We start from the raw sequence: 27,530 nt of genomic DNA, 5'->3' as shown, positions 1-27,530 counted from the left end.
TGGAGCAGCCTTCCCCTGCACACTGTGTGTCAGTTCTCCCCAGCTGAGGGCCAGGCAGCAGGTTCCTGTGCTGCAGGTTGTGTTTGCAGCTGCGTCCTGTGCAGGGAAGTTCCTGCCAGTTCAGCTCTTGTTGTGCTTTCATGTGGTGTAAAGGCAGCAGGAGATTTATTAGTGACAAAAGCGTGAGTGCTGGAAGCTGTGATTTATTGAAGAAGGGGGAGAGGAAATGTGCTGCAGCCCATGCTGGTTAGTGTGGTGTGTCTGAGGTGAGCTCGCACACGCTGTGGGAACCACCCTGCTCCTCCACCCAGAGCTTGGGCTCACCTGGAGAGACCCTGGGGGGACCAAATCCTCCCCCAGGGGTGAGCTGGCACTGACCATTCCACAGGTGCTCTGAGGAAAGGGTTTCTCTTGGGTGAAGGGACACAAGGGCTCAGATTTTGGGAACAGACAGGTGTCCCACAGGCTTTGGCTCCTTTGTGTGGTGCAGGTGGGAGACACAAAAGACAGTGCAGCACAGGAACAGATTTTAGCTCTGTCCCAACCTTATGGCTGACCCCAAAGCCTTCCCTTCCCTTCCCTTCCCTTCCCTTCCCTTCCCTTCCCTTCCCTTCCCTTCCCTTCCCTTCCCTTCCCTTCCCTTTTCCTGTGCCTCAGTTTCCCTACCTTTAAAGCACTACTAATAAACCCTTCCCCAACATGCTTTGAGATCAATTGATCCAAATTAATCAAAGAGCTGGAGACTCTCTGCACTTTTCCAGCCACATGTCTGGACCTCTCGAGCTAAAACACCTTTTAAAAAAGTTTATTAAAAAGTCCTTGAGCTTTCCATTTGTTCACCCACCACATGAAGAAAAGCTCCCACTGAACTCTCAGGTTAGTTTTCAGCACAATTCTTCCTGAATTAGGGTGGATTAGAGTTAGTCCAGCTCTTTGTTAAACCTGGAAAGGAGGGAAAAGTCTGGCTCAGGTTAAATAAATAGGGATGTGCTCTCTCTTCAGGTTTCCCAGGCAATTAAAACTAAACCAAAACCATGACATGTTTTCTCTGACTATGCCCAAAACATTTTGCTTTGACCCAAAATAAAAGTACTTTGACCAAAATAAAGTACTTTCTCTTTTTTGAGTCACCTGAAAAATCTTTAAATCCTTAAAAAAAAAAAAAAAAAAAAAAAAAAAAAGTCTTACAATAAAAAATTCCACCATTTCCCCCCCAGCCCCATTGGGGTTTTTTTAGTGGAACATAATTTTTACTTTTAACTAAACTACAGTGGGTTGTACCTTGCCTGGAAGTCGCAGTCATCCAGATGAGCTTGTGCTGTCACTTGTTTTTCCTTTCAACCCCATTTCTGCCTCATCACCTCCCACAAAGATCTCATGGGAGCATCACCCTCATCCCAGGGCTGTGCTCAGTTCCCAGGGAGAACTAAAGAGGGGCTGGGAAAGGGAAGGAAAAAATTCATGAAAACTCTTTTTTAGCTTCAGAGAGCTCCCCTGGCTCTCCTGACAACCTCTGGCTACTGCCAAGGCACCTTTGAAACACCTTTGAAACATCTCCAGCATGTTGGGCATCATGACTGGGCTGGAGGGGAAATCCACAATTCCCTTTGAAGTCTGGATATTTGAACAGTCTTAGAATTATAGGGCTGTAATGTAGAGGAATGTGTGGGGCTGTAATTGTGACTTAGATCCTCGGATGAAAGGTGTTATGTACATACAAAAGGTATTATCATTATTGCTGCTATTATTACTATTATTATTACCATTATTATTGCCATTATTATTATTATAGGCCTGCAATATGTGGATTTGGAGATGAAAGTAGCACCCAAGAGATCCTGAAATACAAGACGTGTCTAAAGGAAATTTCAGCTTGGGATTTGGGTTTTGTCTGCACAGGAAAAGGCTGCACTGACTTAAATCCACTTTTTTACACCAGGATTGGCTCAAGGAGGTCACAACCTCATGGACCCCATTGGTCACTGTGACCATCAGTCAAATTCTCTCTCAGAGAACAACTATGCAAAATACAAAATAATTTCTAAAAATACATATAGTTTACATCAAGCAGCGTGAGAATGGTGCTGTGAAGGTTCAAAGTAAGAAAATCAGAAGTGACAGGCAGGAGCAGCAGCTCCCTGGGAATGATCAGAAATGTCAGGATTGTCAGTGCTGGTACAGCAAGGGAAGCCTGGCCCATGTCACAGGGGAAATGGCGCAGTTTTGTCTGCCCAGTGTCCCCAAAACTCATCAGCTCCTTTGGGTTGCATCCTCAGCTCCTTCTGGCTGGATTTCACAGCTGCTGCTGCTTTTGAAATGTCCTCTTGAGAGAGAAGGCCAGCAATCCAAAAGGCATTTTTTCAAAAGTTTGCAGCCATAATGTTTTCTTTTTGGGAAGTCTTTGGTCTGAGCACAGATAATTATCAGCCAAAAATTACTGAAAACCACCAGCAATTTTCAGTTCTGATAAAAACGCTGTTCTCCATTTCACAATGTCAACGACAGGTTTTTTTTGCTCCCAGTTTCCTGCAAGAGGAGTCAAATAAAGCTGTTCCCTGGGATCCCAGCAATTTATCCATCTCTGTCACTCAGCATAGTCCTTTCTCCCAGAAATATTTCTGTTGCCTTCAAAGAGATGCAGAATGCTGCTCTGGCTCAGAGTCTGAGCTGTGTGTGGATGGAAATAATATTTTAAATATGGGACTGGCTGGGCTTGTGCTTCTCTCCACACTCAGGTTCAGCTCAGGGAGGAAAGGTGAGCCACAGCTCGGGGTGGTGCTGGCTGATAAAACCATTGCAGCAGAGATATGGTGGGAAGACCAAGGAAGACCTCAAGATTTCCTGAGACTGTAAGAGCAGGAAATCTTGCCTGATGAAGCAGATGAGGAGCATAGTCTCTCCCTCAGTGTCCTGGGCTCTTCTCTGCAGGCAGCCCAAGATTAGGGACTGAACTGATGGGGAAGGAAGGCGGGCTGGGATGGTTGAGTGGTACAGTCATTGTGGTACAGTCCGAGGAAAAGAAGAGATGGTGAGGGTTGGCATTTCTCAGGAGAGGTGATGAACAAACAGGACCCCACAGTTCTCACCCTTGGCTGCAGTGTTGCCATCCAGGGAAAAGTGCAGGACACTGGATGAGCTGCAGCAAATCCAAGGCTGACTGTATTGACTGTATCAGCACAGGGACCTTCCCTGCAGCTTGTGCTGCTCCTGACCAGCAGCCCAGATCCCACCCAAAACTGCCTGGTCCCCCATATCATCCTGTATTCTAAACTCTAAAGAGACTTTTCGTATCCACCTTTTCCCTGATGCCTTGGCAGGGTGAAGAGGGGCTGCACCCTTGGGGCCTTTTGTTTTCTGTCCTTCCACCCATCTCCAGCTCATCCCCGTCTTCCTGCCTGCCATGATCACATCTCAGAGCTGAAATTCATTTCTATTTCACTCACAGCTTTTACACCTCCAGTATTTCTCACCAGACAATCATATCCACAAGCCCTTCCTGTCCCATCTTTCCCAACATCAGGAGAAATCTTTGTCCTGTGGCCAGTGCAGCAGGAGCTCGTGGGGACAGAAGGTGCAGGGAACAGCAGAGTGTCCTCCCTCCTCATCTGCAGTGGGGAAGGTGGTTTGGGGTGGGTGTTTCACCTTCCCCTGCCCAGGTGCTGCTAGAATTTCCCCACCTGGAGTTCAGCAGGATGTGAACAGAGCTGTTTGCCCCGTGGACTTTGGAGTGGTGAGGCTGGAGAATGTGCAACCTTCATCCATGGTCTTTGATGGCTTTCTCTGTGCCAGGGAAGGTGTTTCACTGTTCACATTCCTCAGACAGTCCCCAGCAGATGTTCCCTGAGAACACCTGTGGGCTGTTTCCCACAGGTGGATCCTGTCAGCTCCAGCCTCTCAGATATTGTCATTTGGGAATATTTTTTGGCTTTTTGCTGGTGCTTACACAGGTGAAACTTGTCTGGACAGGACAGATGATCTTTTGGTGCATGGGCAGAGGGATTGCCAATGAATCACCCCACAGGGCATCTGATTTCTTTCTCCCAGGAGACCAGGCCACAGGTTCTGGCCTCATTTCACCATCAGTGTGTGGAAGGGAGGGAGCAGAGCTGGCACCCAGGGCTTTCCACCAGAGCAGCACCCACTGCCAGCAGGCAAAGGTTCCCACGTTCTGCAGCTGCCAGGGAGCTGGGGGCAAACAGGACTGGTGGGATGTCCTGTCTCATTCATGAGGAACATCTGGATTAGCTCCTGGAGCAAACAGGACTGGTGGGATGTTCCTCTTCTCATTCATGAGGAGCTTCTAGGTCAGCTCCTGGAGCAAAGGGGGCTGGTGGGATGTCCTGTCTCATTTGTGAGGAACATCTGGGTCATCTCCTGGAGCTGTGGGAGGAATGAACAGCAGGAGCAGCTTGATGCTGCAGTAGGGAGGTGTCACCCCAGAGCTCTGTCCCCACCCTCTCTGCCCCTCACCCCAGATCTCTGCCCCCCACCCCAGATCTCTGTCCCCACCCCAGATCTCTATCTCCCACCCTGCTCTGCCCCCCTTGCTGCCCCACCCAGTTTGTCCCACCTGCAGCTCAGGCCCCCAGCCCCAGCAGGAGTTGGGTGAAACCAATCCTGAGCACCCAGGCGTTGCTCCAGCCCCTGGCAGCCCGAGGTGGGGAGTTTGCACAAGTTCTGCTCACCATTTCCCAATCCAGGAGAGCACCAGGGAATTATTGGGTCTGCCCACAGATCTTGGCCATTGCCAGGGTAACCCCGTGCAGTTTAAAAACTCCTTTTAATTTAGTGAACTTTCCCATTGCAAGTCACAATGGAACAATTGGTTATTAGTGGTGTGTGCAGGCTCTGCATTCCTCTGGCTCTGCTGCTTCTGCAGGAACGTGGGGACTGATCTAAGCAGATAACCCATCTCATCTTTGGTGATTTCATAGTCCTGCTCTCTCAGTCTTCGGCAATTAACTGCTTTTTAATCCTCCACATCCACCAGCTCCCAGGTAATGCAGCCAACTGGATTTGCACTGAATCATATTTATAATAAAAAAAAAGGAATTAGAAATATTCTGCTTGAGGGTCCCTTACTGTTGACACCACAGCAACCAGCAAAACATGAGTTTACAAACTCCCTCCAAGTGTGAGCACTCCAAACTGAGTCCTGCTGTCAAAAGCTTCCCTCTGTTATTTTGATAGTTTTATTTTTAAACCTTTTGATTTACGAAACACCTCAGCGTTTATTTATAATTAACTGGTATAATATTTATATCTATAAATATTATAGATATATATTATATAAATTTATAATGTATAAATAAATATTATATAAATATATAATTTATATAATATAAATATATATTTATATTCTATATCTATAATATAAATATATATTATATATTTCTATAAATATACATTTATATAATATATAAATAAATATTATATATTATATAAATTATATATATTATATATTATATGTAATATAATATATATATAATATTTATTTCTATAGTATTTATCTCTATAAGTATTATAAATATATATTATAATATATATATCATATATCTATAATATTTATATCTATAATATTTATATCTATAAAATTTCTATCTATAATAATTATTTATAATGATTTATAATGATGATTTATAATAATTTATAATAATAATTTATATTTATAATTAATTAGTATAAATAATCAGTTCCCTCAAAATCAGTATTTTTTTCTGGATTTGCCACCCTGGAGGGTCCCCAAGGTAGATGAGAGGGAGGGAAGTGCTTTTCCATGAATCTTCATGGGGATTCATGAAACAGAGGAGGAGCTCAAAGCAGCAAAGATATAATTTATTTAATTTATTGGGTGGATCTGGGCAGAAAATGGGAAAGGTTCCCCACAAAAACAACAGTTACATTTTTAGATGAGAGCGAAGTTTGTAGGTGTTTTGTCTAGACTGTCTCTCCTTTTGATCAAGTTGGAGACTCCCAACAATGAGAATCTGGCTGGGCTTTAAAGGCTCCCTTTGATATTTTCAGAAGGGACTGTGCAGAAGGCACAGTCTGGCCCAGGTGAGAAAATCTGCCCTTTTGTAATTCAGTGTGACAGAGAGTGAAATAATTGATAGACCTCAACCTGCCCGTCCAGACAATTGTAGAGATGAATGAAAGGAGGAATGTCATGGGAAGCAGGATAAAATACACCCAGGCAATCAAACATCATCCCAGAGTTCAGTTTAATTTCTATATTTCCCCATTACCTTAAAGTGGATACACAGAAATGAATAATTTTTTTATTCCCAATATAAATTCTTTCCAAAACATGGATTAAATCTGAGGTTTGCAGTGAGAAATTCCAGCAAAATTTAAAAGCTAAGAAAAGCTGAGCTGCTCCTTAATAGTAGGAGAGTGGTAAATACACAGTAGAAGGTGCATTGTCTTAATTAGGCTGATTAATAAATTTAGTTTAATTTCTATATTTCAAGTTTAGTTTAATTTCTATATTTCCCCATTACCTTATACTGGATACATAGCAGTGAATAATTTTTTTATTCCCAATACAATAAAAAGTTCTTTCCAAAACATGGATTAAATCTGAGGCTTGCAGTGAGAAATCCCAGCAAAATTTAAAAGTTAAGAAAAGCTGAGCTGCTCCTTAATAGTAGGAGGGTGGTAAATACACAGTAAAAGGTGCATTGTCTTAATTAAGCTGATTAATAAAGCCCAAAAAAAGCCATTCTGATTCCCTGGAGGTAGGAAATGTTACATCAAAACATAAGCTAAAGAGAGTGGTGTTATTACAGAGGCATCTCCAGTTCCTCAGCCTTGATCTATTTGCAGGTTTGGTCTATAAAACACACTCCTGGCTGTCCCCGGGCATGTTGGGCTGGTCAAAAAGGGATGTGGGGAGAAGCTTCTGATCTCTGCACAACCTCCTGTGTCAGAAATGGGGCTGGAACCAAACACTGCATTGTGGGCTCCCAGCTGGCTCCCAGTGTGCAGAATCACAGAAATCTCCTGAGCTGGGAAAGATCCTCAGGGATCATCCAATTCAACCCCAGTCCCTGCACAAACACCCAAAAATCCCACCCTGGGCACCCCTGGGAGTGTTGTCCAAACCCTCCTGGAGCTCTGGCAGCCTCAGGGCTGTGCCCATTCCCTGGGGAAGAGCCTTTGTCTAATATCCAACCTGAACCCATCCCCAGAACAGCTCCAGCCCTTCCCTGGGTCCTGTCCCTGCTCACAGGAGGCAGAGAGGGAGCAGAGATGGAGCAGGGATGGAGCAGGGATGGAGCAGAGATGGAGCAGGGATGGAGCAGAGATGGAGCAGGGATGGAGCAGAGATGGAGCAGAGATGGAGCAGAGATGGAGCAGGGATGGAGCAGAAATGGAGCAGCCCCTCTTCCATCCCTTGCAGACTGAGCTGAGCTCTCCCCTCAGTCTCCTCTCCCCCAGCTAAACAAACTGAGTGACCCCATCTGCTGTTCCTGTGACCCCACAGACCCTGTGCTCTCCCTGCAGACCCTCCCAGTCCTCCCAGTTTAGTGTCACCATCAAACTCATTTATTATCCCTCCAATTGCTGCATCCAAGTCCTTTATGAAGACATTGAAGGGTGTCTTGCATGGGCACCTTTGGGCTTTGGCTGAAGACTCTGAGTCAGCCAAATCTTCTTTGGGGTGGCTAAACAGTTCACTCTGACAAACTCCAGGTGGTTTTAAATGTGACCTCCAGGACTGCAGCCTTTAATCCAGTCCCACTTTCTGCATCTTTTCACCAAGATGGTGAAAAGAAATGATGATAATCAGGAGACAGAGTGGGTTAATAGTGGTTGAGTTTGGTGTTTTATATTTCTCAACATTCCCACCCTGGCTGGGCAGGAGTGGCTCTGCTGCAGCAGCTCCTCAATTGCAGCAAATTCTCTTGAATTCATCACTAAAAACATTTCGTGTAGGGAGGAAACTGTGGTTGAAAGGTGTTTTTTACCTGACTGGAGCTGCTCCTCCAGCACAGAGTGAGAAAGAGCTGCTTTCCCAACAGGAAGGGTCTGTGGGCATTATATGAACAGGACAATTATAAAAACCTGCTCAGAATTATCCCATATTTCCTCAGCAAACAGGGCGTGATTTATCTCCACCTAAAAAAATGCACATCTGAAACAGGCAGAGTGAATCACACAGGGAAAGGACTGGTTCCTCCTCATGCCACTGGAAAAAAAAATCCAAAGCCTGGCTCAGATGTTCATCCCAGGCTTCTAAACTGAGGTGGAGAAAATTCAAACCTTCCCCTCTTTAATAAAAGCCCAGAAATGGGAAGATTAGTTGGCGAAGTCTTTAATTAATTGGTGATAAAAGCTAACGAAGCTCAGAAAGCACCGAAACCTGGTAACTGTCTTTGGCGTGGCCAAATCACGTCTGTGATTTCTCAGAGTTCATTTCTCAGAGTTCATTTCCATTGCCTCTGGGGAGCTGCAGCAGCCCAGGAATTCCATGGAAAACCTTTCAGAATTTTCACCTCTTTAATTTGGCCTATGATTTTTGTAACAACTCAGATACTCTGATTTTTACAAGCTGCTCAGGTTGGTTCATGTCCTGTGAAAAAAAATAATGTTCATGTTGTCCACATGTACAAGTCCAGTCTGTGGTTTGTAAAACTGTGTGTCAGCTCTGCTGGAGTCCAAAGGAGAGACCAGAGGTGGTGCCTGTCCTTGTTCTGATCCGCAGTTAAATACAAATACAAATACAAATACATACAAATACAAATACAAATAAATACAAATACAAATACAAATACAAATAAATACAAATACATACAAATACAAATACAAATACAAATACAAAAAAATACAAATACAAATACAAATACAAATAAATACAAATACAAATACATACAAATACAAGTACAAATACAAATACATACAAATACAAATACATACAAATACAAATAAATACAAATACAAATGCAAATACAAATACATACAAATACAAATACAAATACAAATACAAATAAATACAAATACAAATACAAATACATACAAATACAAATACAAATACAAAATACAAATACAAATAAATACAAATACAAATACATACAAATACAAATAAATACAAAATACAAATACATACAAATACAAATACAAATACAAATACAAATAAATACAAATGCAAATACAAATACAAATACAAATAAAAATAAAAATAAAAATAAAAATACAATTCTCACAGGCTCAGGGGGCAGAGATCACAAAGGAGATGGAAAAAAAGAGATGTGATTCTATATCATCTCCATGAATGAGTTCCTCCATTGCTGACTCCAGCAGGTCCTGCTTTACTGCCCCAGCCAGTTTCACACGCTTTTGACTCAGGAGTTTAGGAAAATGTTCATTTGGCCAGGCCTTTCCTGCCTTTGCTGCTCAGAGCAAGTTCCCACAGTGTCGAAAAATTCAATTTCAGAAGTTTTCAAGCCTTTTGTTGGGTGCAGGGTTCTCTCCCAATTTTGGATGAGTGACCTCTCCCAGTCCTTATCTCAACCCAATTTAATTTCATTAAATTCTCTCTCCCTGTCCAGCTGCAAAGGGGAATGAGTGAATGAGTGCCTGACATCTACCCCAGGGCCAGCCCATGACATCTGGATTTTAAATGCTCAGTCTATTTGGTGCTGGGCTGCTCAAAAATTGAGTCATTATGGCAACAGGTACTGCTGGTGCCGCTTCTTTATATTTCATAAAGAAGTGGCTACAGGGAAGCTGAGCCCTTGTGAAAATCTGCCTCCAAAACAAGCAGCTCCTGGCTCTGTTTCTGCAGGCAAATTCTGCACAAGGAGCTGCTCAATGGGAGAGGGAAGGTTCTGGCTTTTTGTCCTCAAATTGAATATTTCCTTTAGTGGTGTTTGCCAGAATGTCTCGAGTTTCCATTGGGGAAAATTGAATTATGAGGAACTGAGTGGCCTTCAATGCCCAGTCAAAGCACCTGGGTGGGTCAAACAACATGTTTGACTTCACAAAGACACTGAATTGTGTAATGGGAGATTTGTAGCTCAGATAATCCTGGTAACAGGTTCCCTAATTGGACCCTCAGAGTGTCTGTGATGTGATAAAGACGTTACTGCTGGAAAGAATTTGTTCTCTGTGCAGAAAACAGAGAGAAAATATTGCATTTCAAGCTTCGCTGCAGTTCTGAAAAATACATTGGGAATATTTCAGTGAGCCTTGATCAGATTATCTGTCTTTCTGATCCTTGGCTGGTGGTCCCTGTAAATAGAGATGGACAAACTGCAGGAAACAGGAAAAAAATAAATAAAATCCTAGAACAATATCCCAGAACAATATATTCCAATTGTTCTCCCAAGCTGAAAAGCAGCAGCATTTGTCCTCAGTTGAAGACAGTGTTTTCTCTGAACTGATTTCAAGCAATTCAATTTATTTAGCTGTGTCAGCTTGCATGAAGAATAATGAATTCCAAGGGTCTTTGTCAAAACAGAGCATTTTAGTGTTTTCAGAGCTCTCCAGCCTCCACAAATTAAAAAACCTGATGCTGATTTGCCAAGTCTTGAATTGTCATTCTACAAGCACATTTGACAAAGAAAATATCAGTCAAAAAAACTTTTTTTCTCTGTCTCTGCAATTGCTCCATTTATTTGTTCCATCTTCTCCTGGCTGCCAGCACAGCTCAGGGGGAATCAATGCCTGCCCAGCTCAGCCCAAATATCCCAAATATTCTCTGGTGGAGTCCCTGAACAGGGAACTGTAGTGATAGCACAAGGAGTGATGGGTTCTGGCTGAAAATGGGGAAATTTAAATTAAATATACTGAAGAAATTGTTCCCTGTGAGGGTGGGGAGGTTCTGGCATAGGGGACCCAGAGAAGCTGTGGCTGTTCCATCCCTGGGAGTGTCCAAGGCCAGGTTGGACAGAGCTTGGAGCAGCCTGGGGTGGTGGAAGGTGTCTCTGCCCATGGCTGGAGGGTGGAATGGGATGGGATTTCAGGTTCTTTCCAACCCAAACCATCCTGTGATTCCCATTCTAGGACAGCGTCAGTCTGGGTAACTTGACACAAATTTTCCTTAAGACACCAGTCCATGTCTTTACTCAGATCTCCTCAGCAGCAAGACAAGGGTGACACTTTTATTTTCCTCCTCTTTTGACCTTTTTTTCCTCTATACCTAAAGCTGACTGTGCAACCCAAGAGCAGCAGCTGCCTCTGGTGACCAGTGATGGATCCAGGAGGGTTCTGCTCTGGGCAATGGCTCATTTGCATGGGTGGGCATGGACAGAGCTGGAAGTTCTGCAATAAATGTGGAAAAAGCTGCATGAATTTTATTTAGTGAGTGTGGCAAAAAAGAAAATGTTTTTTTGGGGAGGGATGCAGTCTGTGAGCTGCCCAGCAGATGTTCCTCTCCAACCATGGAGGTCTGTTGGGGCGATGAAATGCTTCTGATCCCAAAGCTGAGCCCAAAATGTGGGGAAGAAATAACACAGTCACTGTTTTCCCCCCAGAAACATTTTGCACAATCGAACTGCACGAGATAAAAACAGAAAACTGGAATTGGATGAGATAAAAACAGCAAGGTGGAGTTGGATGAGAAAAAAACAGAAAAGTAGAGTCAAACCATGAGTCTAAAGATGCACAATGAGGCTGCCAGAAACTGCTCCAACCATGATAAGGTGTCTGCCCATATCCCAGGGTGAGTGGCCACATCCTGAGTGGGAAGGCAGACAAACCCCAAAGCATTCCCTGGATTCCCCACACAAATGCCTCAGTCTGTGTGTCCAAGGTCAGCTCCACTCAGACAGAGCAGAGGAGTTTTCTGGAGATGAGGATGCAGGCAGAGCCTTGCTGTGCCTCCACACTGCAGGATCCACCTCCTGTCTGCTGCCTCTGGGCTCCAGGTGAGCCTCTCCCAGCCCAGGCTGTGCAGAAAGAACCTGCCAGCATCACTGGGTGTTATTCTGTGTCCTGGAGAAAACAGAGCAAAAGGTGCACTGGGGCTGCAGAGGGTGAGAGGTGGCAATGCTTGTCAATGCCCTGAGCAGAGCAGAGTGCAGCAATGCTGGGAGAAAAATGAGAAAAAGCAGAGTGCAGCAATGCTGGGAGAAAAATGAGAAAAAGCAGAGTGCAGCAATGCTGGGAGAAAAATGAGAAAACCATCTTGTGCTGTCCTGTGCATAGTCCAGTGCTCAGCCTCCACCTCCTGCCCACAGTGAGGCTCCCCAGGCACAGCCCAGGGGATGTGCCCTGTCAAACCTGCCCTCTGTTGGAGTCCAGGGCATCCCTCTGGGCACCCTGGAAAGTCACAGACCTTGGTAGAGAGGCCTGGGACCCAAAAAGAGGGTCTGGGGTCTGTGCAGGGGGGTTTGGGGTCTGCGCAGGGGGGTTTGCCTGGCACAGAGCCCAGGAGGACACAGGCTTGGATTTTGGTCCATAAGAAAAACATCCAACAGAGAGAAGAATTACAAGTCACAAAGGTGTGACAGACAGTGGTGCAGTTATCACTGTGCATGAGAAATGAAAGAATGCATGGAAAGGGTTTGGATGATGCTGTGAGCAGCAGTTTTCCTTCTCTGAAAACCCTGAGGGAATCCCAGCACATCCCTGATCAACATTTAGCCTGAATACACCTGCTCCAACAGGCTGGGAGCATCACAGCAGCCTCCTGGAGATCCCTTCCCCACCTTTTTCCATCTCTTTCCCTGTTTATTCCCCTGTGGATGAAACCCACTGATTGTTCTCCCTTTTGTGCCAGGGCAGACAGACAGGCTCCCCAGACAATAGACAGGCTTCACGCCGTGACTGGGAAGGAGAGGTAGAAGATTTACTGCCATGAGGTAATTTGTTGGAGGAATTTGAATTTTTCTTTGCTTTCCGGAGCTGCCTCCTTTGTCCTGCCCTGTCAGCAAGGGAGAGTCCTGAGCACAAGGTGCTTGAGACAGGCAAGGTTTGGTTTTTGGGCACCAGCTCCACTCACAGATGGACCTGGGAAGGTTTTTTACCCCTGGGTGCAGCTCACCTCACCAGCTCTGACACTTCTTCTGCCAAATTTCCCAACCACGACTGGTCGGTGACCCCCCTGTCCCTTATTCAGAGCACAAAAATGTCCCAACCCTCTTTTCCTTTACCTCATCAGTGCGAATTAAACTTCTCCCTGATGTCTTTGATAGCGAATTGGGACACAACAGGCAGCAGATCACACCAGTGTGTGGGTGCCTGGGGAAAGTCACTGCAGGAGCTGAGCTCTTGTGGGCTCTGTGGGGTGAGGAGGGAGCTGTTCTCAGCCAGAAAAAACATTTTTGCAACTTGCAACTGCCCTTGTGGTGCTTTGGAAATCCTTTCCTTTTGTGCTGTGAGCAGGAAATGCCACACCAATGATTTATCTTCATTTCAGGTGCAAAAGGCCACTTTGTTGAGTTCCAAAAAACTTCAGGCTGCTCCAGGCAGGTGCTGTGTCTTTACTGAATGGTTGGTTTAACACAATTTTATATAGTTTTGTCACAGCCTTTCCTGATGGTTCTGCCTCGCTGAGTTGTTCAAGTCCTGGAGGTTGTGGCTCTGGACTCAGGTCACTGCCTGTTGTGGTTTTGAAAGCAAAGTGAGTGAGAGGCTCCAAATCAGAAATATAATTTAATAAGAAGAAAAAATAAAAATAAAAATAAAATAAATAAAATAAATAAAATAAATAAAAAATAAAATAAAATGAAATAAAATAAATATAAAATAATATAAAATAAATAAAATATAAAATAAAAATAAAATAAATAGAAAATATAATATAATATAATATAATATAATATAATATAAAATAAATACAAAATAAAATAAAATAAAATAAAATAAATAAATACAAAATAAAATAAAATAAAATAAATATAATATAGTATAAAATAAAATAAATACAAAATAAAATAAAATAAAATAAATACAAAATAAAATAAAATAAAATAAATACAAAATAAAATAAAATATAAATATAAAATAAAATAAAATAAAATAAAATAAAATAAAATCAATGCAATAACACAAAGGAGCACTGCCAGAGTCAGAACACACCCTGAGCAGGGTGGGGGGAGCAGTCCAGGTGAGGGGCTCTTCCTGAAGCAGTGATCCCACAGAAAGGTCTGGGAGCTCTGCTCCTCTGGGAATCCAGTGGCTCAGGGCTGCTTGTCCTGTCCCAAATCCCAGATTCTCTCCAGGTGGGAATGCTTGGCTCCTCCCCCTGGGCATTGGGAGCATCTCCCAATGGGATGAGGAGTCGTGCAGTGGTAGAATTTTTTTTTGAATGAAAACATGTTGGAGATAAGTTTGAGTCTGCAGTGAAGGATTTTGTTTCAATTGGGGTTTCATTTTACTTTTGATTTTTCCAGATTCAGGCCCGGGGTTAGTTTGTGCAGGTGCTGCCTGTCGTTGTCATGGCTCGGCTTTTAGTGAATGAAATGTTTTGATGTGACCATAAAGCATCTCAATCAGCCATTCAGACAATTTCAACTACAAAATTTGATCAGATTTGGTTCCCTTTGAGACATTTCCACATTTTGCTGACTCCCAAGATTGTCACGTCCCTGGGGAGGCAGGACAGCTACAGACAGGAGATAAAGCCTGGGAAAAAAACATCTCCATGAGTTCAAGGAGCGTTTGGACAACACTCTGAGGCTCCTGGTGAGATTGTTGGGGTTGTCCTGTGCAGGGCCAGGCATTAACTCAATCTTTGTGGGTGCCATCCCACAAAGGGATATTTTATGATTTTATGATACACTATATAAAATTCATAATTTTGCCTATTTGGAAAGATTGTCATTTTGTTCTGGTCCAAGGCTCATTCCTGCCCCTGGCACAGGGGCTGCTGCTCCTCAGCCCTGTCTCCTCCTCTGCCAAGTGCCCTGGCCTTGCACCCCACACCCTCCTGTCTCCTCTGCCCTTCCCTGGCAGCCCCTGGGGTGGGATGGGATCCTCTGACTGCCCTGACCTGGCAGAGGGTTCCTAGAACTGACTTCAGGGACAGAAAATCATCAGTGCCCTGCTCAGCCCCTGGAGGGGCCCTGACACCAAAAAAATCCAGGGCAGGCACAGGACAAGGGGCAGGAGGAGCACCCAGAGTGTTGTGGTTCCATCATTCAAATGGGTCACAAATTGTGGGTGCAGAGTCTCACAGGGGACAGCAGGCAGCACCAGGTCAGACGTGGAAAACTTCTTTATTTTTCTGATTCTATCAATTTATATGCAATTTTTACAGAGGGTCAGGATTGGCCCAAGGAGGTTACAACATTCTGACTCCATTGGTCACTGTGACCATCAGTCAAATTCTCCTCTCAGAGAACAACTATGCAAAACACACATTTTATAATTTCTATAAAATACATATAGTTTACATGAAAGCAATGTGAGAATCAGGCTGCAAAGATTCAAAGCAAGAAAATGCAGAGTGACAGGGGTGTCATCAGAGCTCTGCTTGCCCAGGGTCACTCTGTGCTCTCCCTGCACAGACCCAGCCCCTGGTGCAGCAATGGGGCTCAACCTCACCCTTGGCTGAGAGTTTATTATTGAATTATTGTGGAGATCTCAGGCTGGGGGATGAGCTGAGATGACTGATCTATTTTCAAACGTGGAGAGGTGGGAGTAGAAACACGTTCTGCCCTTGCTCACAAATGGGATTGGAGCAGTGCTGGTGCCTCCAGATATGGTGTGATGCAAATAAAGCATCTCACTGCTTTGATCTCTTTATCTTTCCTTTCTCCTTCTCTTTATGGAGACTGCCTTTAGTGTAGATTTCAACCTGCAGGCTTTTAGGAAGACTTTCAGCTGGTTTTTTGGCTCCAGGTCCCATTTTCTCCTCAGCCCCAGCTTTGCCCCCAGGGAATTCAGGCATTTTGTGGTGACCTTGGAGATTTCACGATAAAGAGGAAAAGAGATAGTGAGAAGCTTTATGAATCACTGAAATACAATCTGAAGTATTTCTGAAACCATCATTTATTGCCCTTGGGGGCTTCTTTTCTGGTGGTGTAACTGTGCATTTTTACTGGGTGCTGATGGAGAGAGGCACAGACAGTGCTCAGCACCCAGGGATTTCAGGGGTTGGGAAAGATGGGACAGGAAGGGCTTGTGGATATGATTGTCTGGTGAGAAATACTGGAGATGTAAAAGCTGTGAGGGAAATAGAAATGAAGGGCAGCTTTGAAATGTAGGCATGGCAGGGAGGAGGACGGGGATGAGCTGGAGATGGGTGGAAGGACAGAAAACAAAAGGAGCCCAAGGGTGCAGCCCCTCTCCACCCTGCCAAGGCATCAGGGAAAAGGTGGATAAGAAAAGTCTCTTTAGAGTTTAGAATACAGGATGATGTGGTGATAGAGCAGTTCTCATGGGCTGCAGGCAAAGTCTGTAGGGTTTGTATCTCGTGCTGGTTGGTCACTGTAAATTAGAATATTCAACACAAAAGGAGATGGAATGGATTGGAACAAGGTCCTACCTCTCTTAGCTCTTTTTCTACCTTACTCTTACTCTCTTCTACCTCTTCTACCTCTCCCCCACCTCACCCTCTCTCTCTCCCTCTCTCTTTGGGGTTCCCTCCAGCCCAGGCTGGTGGCTGAAGGCAAAGCCCTTTTTACCCACGGCCCTTGCAATAAACCCACATATTTCTAGAATATCTCAGCTCTGCAGAGTTCCTTCTCCCTGCCCTCCACAGATGCTCCTACAACCCCTTTGATCTCCAAAGCTCATCTCATCCCTGAACTAAAACTCTGTGGTCATAGAGAGTGTGGCAGGATCCCACCAGGGAACCAGAGCAGTCTTTGTGTCACCTCATTCTTTTTTTTTTTTTTTTTTTTTTTTTTTTTTTTTTTTTTTTTTTGGGGTAAGAAAGATCAGCAAATCAGTGAATAATCAAAGGTTCTTCATGAAAGAAGGTGACATCAAAGCAGATAATTGAAGGAACCCCTGGAGGGCCCAGAGGAGGTGTAAGGTCTGAGGGCTGAATCACAGCAGCTCAGTCTCCATGAACTGTGTCTCAGTTTTTTGTGTTTTTTTTTTTTTTTTTTTTCCTGCAGGTACAAGTTAGAAATGCTTATGATAGAATTAGCTGGGGAAGGGGGGGAAGGTTAAATCACACTAATTATAGCCACGATGGCTTTGGTGCAGGGCCATTTGAAAGCACAGCTATTTTCTACACCTAATGCAAGAGGCATTAAAAGGAATTGCTTCTTTGCAGGGTGATACACGAGAGCAGAGTTTCAGTTTGGGGAGCAGTAGAGTAGTTCTGCTCCACTGGCGGCATTCCAGAACACAGCCAGGAAGGATGAGCTGACAGCAAGAGAATTCTTGCTTTTATTTGATATTTTTTAGAGAGAACAGACAGGACAGACACTGGAGAAGGAGGAACAGGGGAGCTCTGGGACAGGAGAGGGATGGCTTGTCCCATTCAAAGGCAAGAATCTGGACAGTTCCTCTGCAGCTCCCCATTTCTTCTTCTACCTTTCTCATTTCCTTTAGGATTTAAGGGGGACTTTGGGATTTGAATCATATTCTTTCTGCACTTCACCTTTGGGATGGTTTGTCCAGAGCAAATGACAAGAGCCACACACAGACATGAGAGACCCAGCACTTGTTTGGCTTCCCTGGATCCTCAGTCACTCAGAGGAGATCCCCAGCTTGGAAAATCAAAGTCACACAGTTGAGAAAGCTCAGAGGAGCCCCTAAACCCATTTAATCCATGGAATCCTATTTCTTCTGCTGGATGCTGCAGAAAAAAATAAGAATAATTCTACAATGTTCAAACACCCTGAGTTCCTTTTGAATTAACTAAATGAGCCCCCAACCCATTTAGTCCATGGATCCCCATTTCTTCTGCTGGATGCTGCAGAAAAAAAAATAATAATAATAATCCAACAAGGTTCAAACACCCTGAGTTCCTTTTGAATTAACTCAATGTGGCTGAGTGAAGTAACCACCCCCAACACTGGGGAGATAAACAGGCTCTGATTGCTCTGACAGGAAGCATTTCCACCCTTGCAAGTGTTGGGGATGTACAAAACATAAGAGACTTTACTAAGAGGAAAAGCACGAGCTTGGTCAAAACACAGCAACAAGTCAACAACCTCTTTAAGTGAGTAATAAGTCAAATATTTACTCCCACAACACTTGAGGCAAGAATCCTGTGCCTCAGCTTTCACACAAGCATGGACAGCCTGTGGAGAAACATCTCCTACTCTTGTGGCTACAAAAAAAATCACCATGTCCAGGGTTGTGCTGGGGAAAGTTTATTTCCAGCCCTTGGAGGAATTTGTTCTTCATTCACACCACTTGTCTGTGCTCATTCCACTCTGGTCAGGTTGGGTGTGGTGTCCCCTGCTCTGGGGGTCCCTGCAGGGTGTCACACTGGAGAATTAATGGGAAAAAATGAATCCCTGGAGCTTTTGCCTTGCTGTTCATTAGTTGGCAAAACCACTGCCAGGATTTGCTCTTTTGGGATGCCCTTTTCAGGGTGTTACCCTTGAGTCCTGCAGGATTGCAAACCACCAGAGTGTTCAAACGGCCAAAACATCAGCGACTTTTAAATAAAATTATTCAAATTTTTTTTTCTATGTAACGACCTTGAAAAGACAGGCTGGGCTTTTCTGCAGTGCCCAAAGAGATGGTGGGACAGAGCCCCTTGTCTCAGGTCTTGTCTCAGACCATGGCCAGGAGCTCCAGGGCTGCAGGAGGATGGGAGGGAAGGAGGGAGGGAAAAGAGGCTTTGAAAGAAAAGCCACAAGCTGTGGAGCTCTGAGGCTGCCAGTGATGGATAATGGTGTCTCTCCTCTGCCTTTTGGAGGATTTTTTTCAGAAATCAGAGTATTTTGTTCCTTTTAGGTACAGATCAGTAGGAATGAAGTGTCCAAGGCCAGGTTGGATGGGGTTTGGAAAAAATCTGAGATGGTGAAAATTGTCCCAGCCATGACAGGGGGTGGAACGAGATGAACTTTGAGGTCTTTTCCAACCCAAACCATCCTGGGATTTAAAAAGATTATTTGACCTTTGATATCCTCAGCCACCTCAGCCCCGCTGTCTGTCTGTCTGTCTGTCTGACTGTCTGTGCTGGGCTCTGCAGCCACCACCACCCCCCCTGCTGTCCCCCTGTCCCCATCACCCCTGGGCACCCAAAAAAATCACTTTTATGCATCTTGGAAAGTGTTTCCTGCAGCAAACAAGGGGATATTCTCCACCCTGCCAGCAGAAAGCAATTTTAGGAAGGTGCCTCACAGTTTTTAGGAGATCGTGGATGTTTCAGATCTGTGTTTTCTTTCACAGCCTTTCACTTTACATTATTTTTCGTTATTTTCGCATTGTTCCACGACATGTCAAAACATCAGACAGATTCATTACAGCACAAACAGGAGACACTTTGATGTAAGGAAAAAAAAAAAAAAAAAAAAAAAAAAAAAAAAAAAAATATGTTTTAATGGGTGCTAAGTAGCGATTGCCCTTGGGGGGTTTAAAAATAAAAATAGAAGCAGCACAAAATAATATTTTAACCCTTTTATCCCGGGATCAGCAAAATAAAGAACACAGAGCAGTGCAGGCAATAATTTTATTTTTTTGCATTCACTCTGAAAACAAAATTTTTGAATTTCCGTAAATTTTTTGGGGAGTTTTCTGCTGCTTCTTTGGAGAGGAGAAAGTTATAAAGAAAAAAGTCAATTTCTCCAGGAGGATTTTTTTTAAAGGGCTCAGGGAAATGTGTGGTTTTGTCAGAGGACACACAAAAACTCCTTCCAACCTTCCTGATGTGCCACCTGCCCCCACCAATGCCAAACAGAGCTGGTTAGAACGTGGGGATTTGGGGTTTTTTTTGTGGAAAATTGTCAAAATTTGGAAGCCAATGTGTCCCCCCTCCAGGTGTTCTGCTCTTTACCAGCAAAACTCAGAGATTTTTTTACTGAGGAACTCAAACTCATTCCCTACCCAGAGCCCAAAGGCAGCTGAGATGCTCCAGGTCGTTTGAGATGTGACCTGCAGGATCTGAGGTGCCCTGAGCAGATGGAACAGCTCAGAGAGATCCCTCATTTACTGCTGGGCTCTCCTGAGGGTCTTTTCTCCTTCGTGCCTCTGTCCTTGTCCCTGGCACCAGCCTCCTTCCAGTGCCAAGACATTCCCAGTGACGCTGGGAGCACAGGGAACGTCCTTCCTTGGGCTCACAAATCCCTGAGGTTTGCAGAAGGAAAGAGCAAATAAATTGCCTTTATTTTGTTGTTGTTCCTGCTCGTTTTCCCATCACACCCATCAGTCTCTGCTGTTTAATCCAAGCTCCCAGGAGCTGAGCTGTGCCCTGTCTGTGCACAGTGACAAAGAGCAGCTCCTTGTGCTCACACAGGACTCTCCAGTGGCCCAGACACTGCCCAGGGTTACTTTGCTCAAGGGGGATATGCCCCATCTATTCCCCATTGGTCCTATCCCAGTGTCACAGGGGTTTGGGAGACACCAATAGTGCCTGTGCTGTTGGGAAATGTCCCAACTTGCTCCATCACTCGGAGAAGCCCAGGCAGAGCCACCCTGGAGGAGCCTCCTCTCCTCTCCTCTCCTCTCCTCTCCTCTCCTCTCCTCTCCTCTCCTCTCCTCTCCTCTCCTCTCCTCTCCTCTCCTCTCCTCTCCTCTCCTCTCCTCTCCTCTCCTCTCCTCTCCTCTCCTCTCCTCTCCTCTCCTCTCCTCTCCTCTCCTCTCCTCTCCTCTCCTCTCCTCTCCTCTCCTCTCCTCTCCTCTCCTCTCCTCTCCTCTCCTCTCCTCTCCTCTCCTCTCCTCTCCTCTCCTCTCCTCTCCTCTCCTCTCCTCTCCTCTCCTCTCCTCTCCTCTCCTCTCCTCTCCTCTCCTCTCCTCTCCTCTCCTCTCCTCTCCTCTCCTCTCCATCCCTCTGCAGGCACAGCCCAGACTCTGACCAGCCATTAATACTGAAATGCTCTTTGCACAGACAAAGAGGGGACACAGAGCCTGGCACTGAGGTTTATCCCATGCAAACCAACTCCAAGACTGATCAGAATCCTCTGTCTGTTTTTTTTTTTTCCTGCCAGGGACCTGAGCATGAACAACATCAGCCAGCTGCAGCCCGGGGCTCTCCGGCACCTGCGATTCCTGGAGGAGCTGTGAGTACAGGGGATGCTTGGGGACATTTCTGAGGACACTGTGGCACTGCCCACAGCTCCAGTGCTGTTCCTGCAAGCTGCAGGATGAGGAGGGAGCAGATTGAGTGCTGGGACAGGGTTTATTTGCTGTTCCAGCTTAGGGGGTTGCACTGGGGTTGTCACTGCCAGGCTGAGGTGATGCGTGTGCCAAAAGGCAAAATAAAACAGGACCTGATCTCCCATTGAAAAATCAACACTGAAACAGAGCCAGCAAACAGAGATCTTCATTCATTTTTCAGCAGAGTCTCCTTCAGAACCTCCTGCAGCCCAGACACACATTAACCCCGGGCACTTTGCAGGGAACCCACCCTGGAGAAATGAAACCCAAAAAGTTTTCCCCAGGGGCTGAGATGTCCAGCACACAGGTCTGAGCAGACACTCCCAGGCACAGCAGCAAATCCCAGTCCTGGGCAGCAGCAGCAGCAGCATGTGGCTGTGTGTCACTGAAGGAGTGGCCCCACTTCTGAAAGTGTAAAGATTTAACCAGCAGCACAAGAAACCACTGGAATCCTTTGTGAGCCCCAAAAAAAAAACAAAACAAAAACGGGGAGCCCAGGGGGCAGAACGTTGAGGTTTGACCATTCCTGCATGAGTAAATTGCACCTGTATGGTCTCACTCCACTTGACCATGAGAAATACCTCCAGGTGTTATTCTCATGCTGTTGGTACTTTCAACACAACAGCTCCTGTTGGAAAAAAAAAACCAAAAAACCAAAAAAACCAAAAAAACACAATTCCTTCAAAACGCTGTTATTGCATCCATGAAATACTAACATTAACGCTGCATTTGATGTGTGTTGTAAACTCACTGTGTATATAACCAGTTACTGCAACCTAATCTGCCCAAATGAAACACTTTCACTTCTCTGAATCAGAGCACGAGGCACAGCCCTGGCGTTTCATAAATGGTGTTTTGCCAAATGTCAGAATTACAGACGTCACCCTGTGAGGATGAGGATGACCAGGCACAGGGTGACCAGAAAAGCTGTGGCTGCCCCTGGATCCCCTGGGAGTGTCACTGGATGGGATTTGGAGCAACCTGGGATAGTGGGAGGTGTCCCTCCCCATGGGAATGAAATGAGCTTTAAAGTCCCTCCAAATCCAAATCATTGCAGGATTCTGTGATTTTATATTGCAGGATTTTTTTGATCTCATAACTGACCATCATCTGTCTGTATTTTAAATTCATTAGAGTTGTAAGGACCCCAACCACTCAAAACCCCCCTCCCCAGCAGCAATTTACAGGTTGACAAAGAGGCATTTTTGATCCTGTTTTGGCTTTTTGATCTGGTGTTTTTTTGGTTTTTTGATCTGGTGTTTTTTTGGTTTTTTGATCTGTGGTTTTTTTTTGTTTTGGTTTGGTTTGGTTTGGGGTTTTTTTTTGTTGGTTTTTTTTTTTTGTGTGTGTGTTTTTTTGTTGTTTTTGTTTTGGTTTGGTTTGGTTTTTTTTGGTTGGTTGGTTGGTTGTTTTTTTGGTTTTTTTTGTTTTTTTTTTTTTTTTGATCTGTTTGGAGCCAGAGCTGCCCACAGAAAGTGAGCTTTTCACCACTTTGCTCCCATGTTGCAAAAAAAAAAAACCCTTCTCTTTTCATTTTATCAAAATCCACGTTGAAATGTGGACACCCAGCACCTTCACTGGGGGTTTTTTACACAAATCAGAGCAGACTCTGCTGGGTACAATTAGCTCTTGTCTTGCTGCAAGAAACCGTGTCCAGGTTACATCATGTACAAACACAGCAGCCTCGACCAGCAACGAATAAATATTCATGGCTTCCAAAAGAGGCAGCTTCCCCACAGCCAAAAATAATCATGAATGAAAGGGGAAAAAATTTAAAGAGGAAAATGTGGGGAAAAAAATAATAATTGGGAGTTGTTGGATGAGATTTTTGATAGAGGTGTTATGAGTCTCCTCCTTTGGAAAGGTCTGATATCAGAGTTAGAGGGAGAAATGGAAATTGTAGCATCATTTATCTGTGCATAGCAAAGTGCCTGTTTGAATTTGATAACAGTAACATAATAATCCTATTTATGGAAATCAATTTGTTTATATGAAATCAAGCAAAGAAGGATTTTATATATTATGGCAAATTAAAAGTGATTGTTTCAACAACAGCAGCTGGACAGGGACAGTTTGTAGAGCATTCACAGGGCTGTCATGGACCAATAATGCAACTTGCCTGGCATTTCCCCTGCTCTTTTCATTTGTATCTCCACCAAATTTCCATCCCCACCACAGCATTACATCAGCACCATGACATTCAGCCTGGGATCACCCTCTGTGCCAGGACACGCATGAGAGTCGAGCAAACAAATCCTGCTTGTTTAGGCATCCTCAAGGGAAGTTTGTTCAGGTTTCACAGCTCAGATCTCTGCTGATTTCATCCGCCTGGGACACATTGCCAGGGTGACACGAGATCAGGCCTTTTGTCTTTATCCCCATGGCAGAGCTGCCCATGCTGGGACATGCCAAGTGAGTGAAGAGCAGAAACCCTTTCTGGGCAGTGAGGGACTGTCCAGGTGTCCCAAATCCAGGTATCCCAAATCCAGGTATCTCAAATCCAGGTGTCCCAAATCCAGGTGTCCCAAATCCAGGTGATCCAGGTATCCCAAATCCAGGTGTCCCAAATCCAGGTGTCCCAAATCCAGGTGATCCAGGTATCCCAAATCCAGGTATCCCAAATCCAGGTGTCCCAAATCCAGGTATCCCAAATCCAGGTATCTCAAATCCAGGTGTCCCAAATCCAGGTATCCCAAATCCAGGTGTCCCAAATCCAGGTGTCCCAAATCCAGGTATCCCAAATCCAGGTGTCCCAAATCCAGGTATCCCAAATCCAGGTGATTCAGGTATCCCAAATCCAGGTATCCCAAATCCAGGTGTCCCAAATCCAGGTGTCCCAAATCCAGGTGATCCAGGTATCCCAAATCCAGGTGTCCCAAGTCCAGATGTCCCAAATCCAGGTGTCCCAAATCCAGCTATCCCAGTGTCACGTTTGATCAGCAATTGGGCTGTGAGGTTGACACCTCTCTGACCCCACTGGTCAAACTAGAAGTCCATCACAGAGAGGAAAAACAATCCACTTTGTTTATGTTACGATGTGTGAGGACTCCAATACAAAAATGTAAATATCAGAAGGCTGAAAAAATCAGTGGGGCAGCGTCCCGTGGACACTGAGGACAAATGTGCCTGGTTTCAATCCAGAAATCCAGATTGCTGGGCCCACTGGAGCCCTGAGTGCATTAAATCTCTGCAAACACTCACACTGGGTGGAGGTGAGAGCAGGGTGGCACCCGAGGGTGCTGAGGACAGCAGAGCCTCAAGGCACCCATGACCCCCAGGCTGTGTCTCATGGGTCATCTCTGCACTGGACACCAAACGTGTCCCCAATGGGCTCAGAGGGGATGCTGAGCTTAGGGCACAGATCAGGGCACAGCTCACTCCCTCCCTGTGTGGTCTGAGTGAAGTTATTTTCATCTGTCCAGCGAGGAGAGCAGGTCCTCAAGTGTGCCCTGCTGGGTGTTTGTTTTTACTGAGAGCTGCTCAGGGCAGGTGTTGTGAGTGCAGTCAGTCCTCATGCTCAGGGGATGCCCAGATTCTCCAGACTCCAAAGAGACAATGGCAAAGGGTCCATCAGTGGCCATGCCCAGGTTTTGCTCCCTTCTGGCTCCTCCGCCTCCAGAGGCTTCTGAGCAGGCACAGCCCCAGCCCAGTCACTCACCAGACTTTCCCTCCAACAAAAACCTGCAGAGAATGGAGGTGTTCAGAGCTGGGCCTCACACAGGCAGGGAGCAGCCCAGAGTTTAGTATTTCTCCTCTTTGTTTCTTTCCTTTTTTTTTTTTTTTTTTTTTCCTTCTTCTTTTCTTTCCCTCTCTTTTTTTGGCAGCGGGAAGATTGTTTAAAGTTGCTAATAAATTCCAGTTAATGAAGCCTGAAAAGCCAGAGCTGGGAGCCAAGAGAAACAAGAGCAATCAGTACAGAAGGAATAGAAAGAGATCTTGAAAGCCAGCCTGGGAATAATAACATGTTGAAATGTGTTCGCCGGCGAGGGCTTTGTTACCGCGCTTTGAATCCGAGCGCGAGCGCCGGTGCCAAGAGGAGAAACTGCAGCCAAAGGCAGGTGTTCATTGCCATTCACCTCCTGCCTCGGGCCACAGCGGCAAGATCAGACCCCTTCCCAGCCACTGGCTCTTTCACCTGCCTCTTCTGGGGCCTCCAGGGCAGAGGGACTCACTGTCACGGGGAGCGCTCAGCGCCTGCTCTGGTCTTCGCCAGGCTGGGGGAGCCAGGAGCTGCTCAAGAGCACAAGGAAATAAAAATGTGTGCTGGGAATGTGGATGCAGAAATCCTCTCTTCTCCAGCCTTGCACCTGTGAGGGAACTCTCTTCCCACTCTTCTCTCGGGTTGGTTTTCTCACCCGAGATTCAGGTTGTTTAAAGTCCTTGGCCCTACAAAGAAGCGGAGTCTTCAAGGCCTTGTTTTCTGGTTTCTCCAGTTGTTTATTATTTGATGTCTCAGAGTTTTTCTCTGCTCCCAGCTGAGGTCTGGACAGGGCTGGGACACGAGGGGACTGCCCCCGATGGGGGTCACCTCACATTTATACAGATAATTACATTTCTACAGATAATTACGTGTAGGTTATTTACTATTTCACACCAATGCCCAGTGCTCACACTAAAAGGGTCACTTCTGCTTTGACCCAACCCACTCTATCTATCTTGTATCATCACCACCCCAGGGGATGGAGGGCGGGGGAGAAGGAGAGGGACACGAGGCACCACCCAAATCCCACCATCTTGTCCCCCATTTACCTCTATTCTAAAAACCTTAAAACTACTGAATTTTGCATCTTCTACTGTGCTAAACTACTATTTTCACTTCCTGGTGATTTGCAATTCCTCTCCTTGTGCTGGAAGTTTCTCCCATGGGCTGAGATCAAACTCAGTGTTTTCCTGGGCTGTGCCAAGGTCTCCAACCCCCCTGGAGCAGCTCCACACCCCCTGCCCAGGGCTCAAATTCTCTTTCTCGGGTCCCAGCTCATCCAAAGGGATGTCCTGGACTCCAACACTCCTCTTCCTGTGTGGGTCTAGAGACCAATGGAGCCACTTCTTCCCAATGGAGCCATCACAGCTCATGGGGCACCAGAGCTGTTTTTGGGGTTCCTTTGGCTGCTGTTGGAGCCCCCCATGGCCCTCATCATCTCACAGGGATCTGCAACATCCACTCTGGGTCTCACCCCAAGGCAATGTCACTCTTGCAGCAGTGCTGACAGTGGGGCACGACTCCTTAGGCAGCCACAGCTCCTCCCTGGAAGGGGGAATGGCATTTCTGGGCAGTGCTCACAGCTCCTGGCACTGTGGTGAGGAGCTGGAGCAGAACAATAACGTGTCTGGAGTAGGGGACCCCCGAGACAGCAGCTTTGGTGGGTTTCCATGACACATCAGGCTGGAGAGGCCCCTTATGGAGACATAAACACCTGTAGGGCCATGACCTTGCTTTGCCAAGCTGGGATTTGGAGGCAGAATCACTGAGTGCTCCCTTGGTAGTCACAGCCCTCCATTTCCAGGATACCCAAAGAGCTGCAGCTCTGAATTGTTGGCCTTTGTGGTTCCCCCAGGACTCTGCACAGCTCCTGTGCAGAGAAGGCACCAGGGGACAACTCGCTGGCAATGAGGAGACCGGCTCTGGTTCATCCAGGACTTTCTGTCCAGTCCTCAGCAGAGGATGGTGCTGCTCATCAATTCAGTGGGTCAGCAAAAGCACAGGGAGAGTTAGAGAATAATTCCTCTGATGATGATGCCTTCCAAAGGTCGTCCCTGTGCGTGGTGTGAGGACTGTCCTCAGCACCGGCAGGAGAGAAGAGATTCTAAGGGGTCATTTATCATGAATATTGACCAATGAGGCCGAGGTGTTGCAGCTCCCAAATCAAATTCAAAATGTGTTGAAAATGTAGAGATTTCCATTCTATTTCTACTCCATTTAGACCGAGGGAAAGTGTTCAGCAACTGAAAAAAATCCTTGCTGGTTAGGATAGCTAATCCTAGTTTTCCTCAAAACTGCTTTCCAGTGCTGGGGTACCCCAAATGGGGCACCAAAAGTAGAGTCAAAAATCAAAACTGCTCAAAACACACTGAAAACCTTTGCAGTTTATGATATAAAGAGATGGAGCGAAGCTCCTCAGTGTCCTGTTCATTAAGGAGCTGTGTCTTACTAATCATACTTGGCAAGTGAACCCAAACTTGCCTATGAACATTTGTGTGGGTTGAAAACTGGCTTGAGGACCATAAACAAAAGAACAAATGCGATCAATCTATCGAGTTGGAACAGGCATTCGAGGGGGGGGTACAGCGAGCAGAGAGAGAGAAACAGGCACAGTCTTCTCCTCAGGGATGCAGTGAGACAGCAAAGACCACATTAG

At 45.5% G+C, this 27,530-nt stretch overlaps 1 protein-coding gene across 1 annotated transcript in view; it reads left to right on the top strand.

Annotated features, from left to right (window-relative positions):
* LGR6 (leucine rich repeat containing G protein-coupled receptor 6) overlaps positions 1–27,530 on the top strand; it is a gene marked incomplete at its 3' end in the record, with an annotated part of 105,562 nt that overhangs the window by 8,570 nt on the left and 69,462 nt on the right. Inside the window, exon 2 of the mRNA XM_083878661.1 lies at positions 21,006–21,077. Coding sequence (XP_083734787.1) covers positions 21,006–21,077 — 72 coding nt within the window. The remainder of the gene's footprint in view (positions 1–21,005; positions 21,078–27,530) is intronic.

The sequence above is a fragment of the Zosterops lateralis genome, assembly GCF_965231275.1.
Source record: "Zosterops lateralis genome assembly, chromosome: 26".
Classification (NCBI taxonomy): domain Eukaryota; kingdom Metazoa; phylum Chordata; class Aves; order Passeriformes; family Zosteropidae; genus Zosterops; species Zosterops lateralis.
The sequence above is the reverse complement of the archived record's forward strand: the minus strand, read 5'-3'. Positions and strand labels throughout refer to the sequence as shown.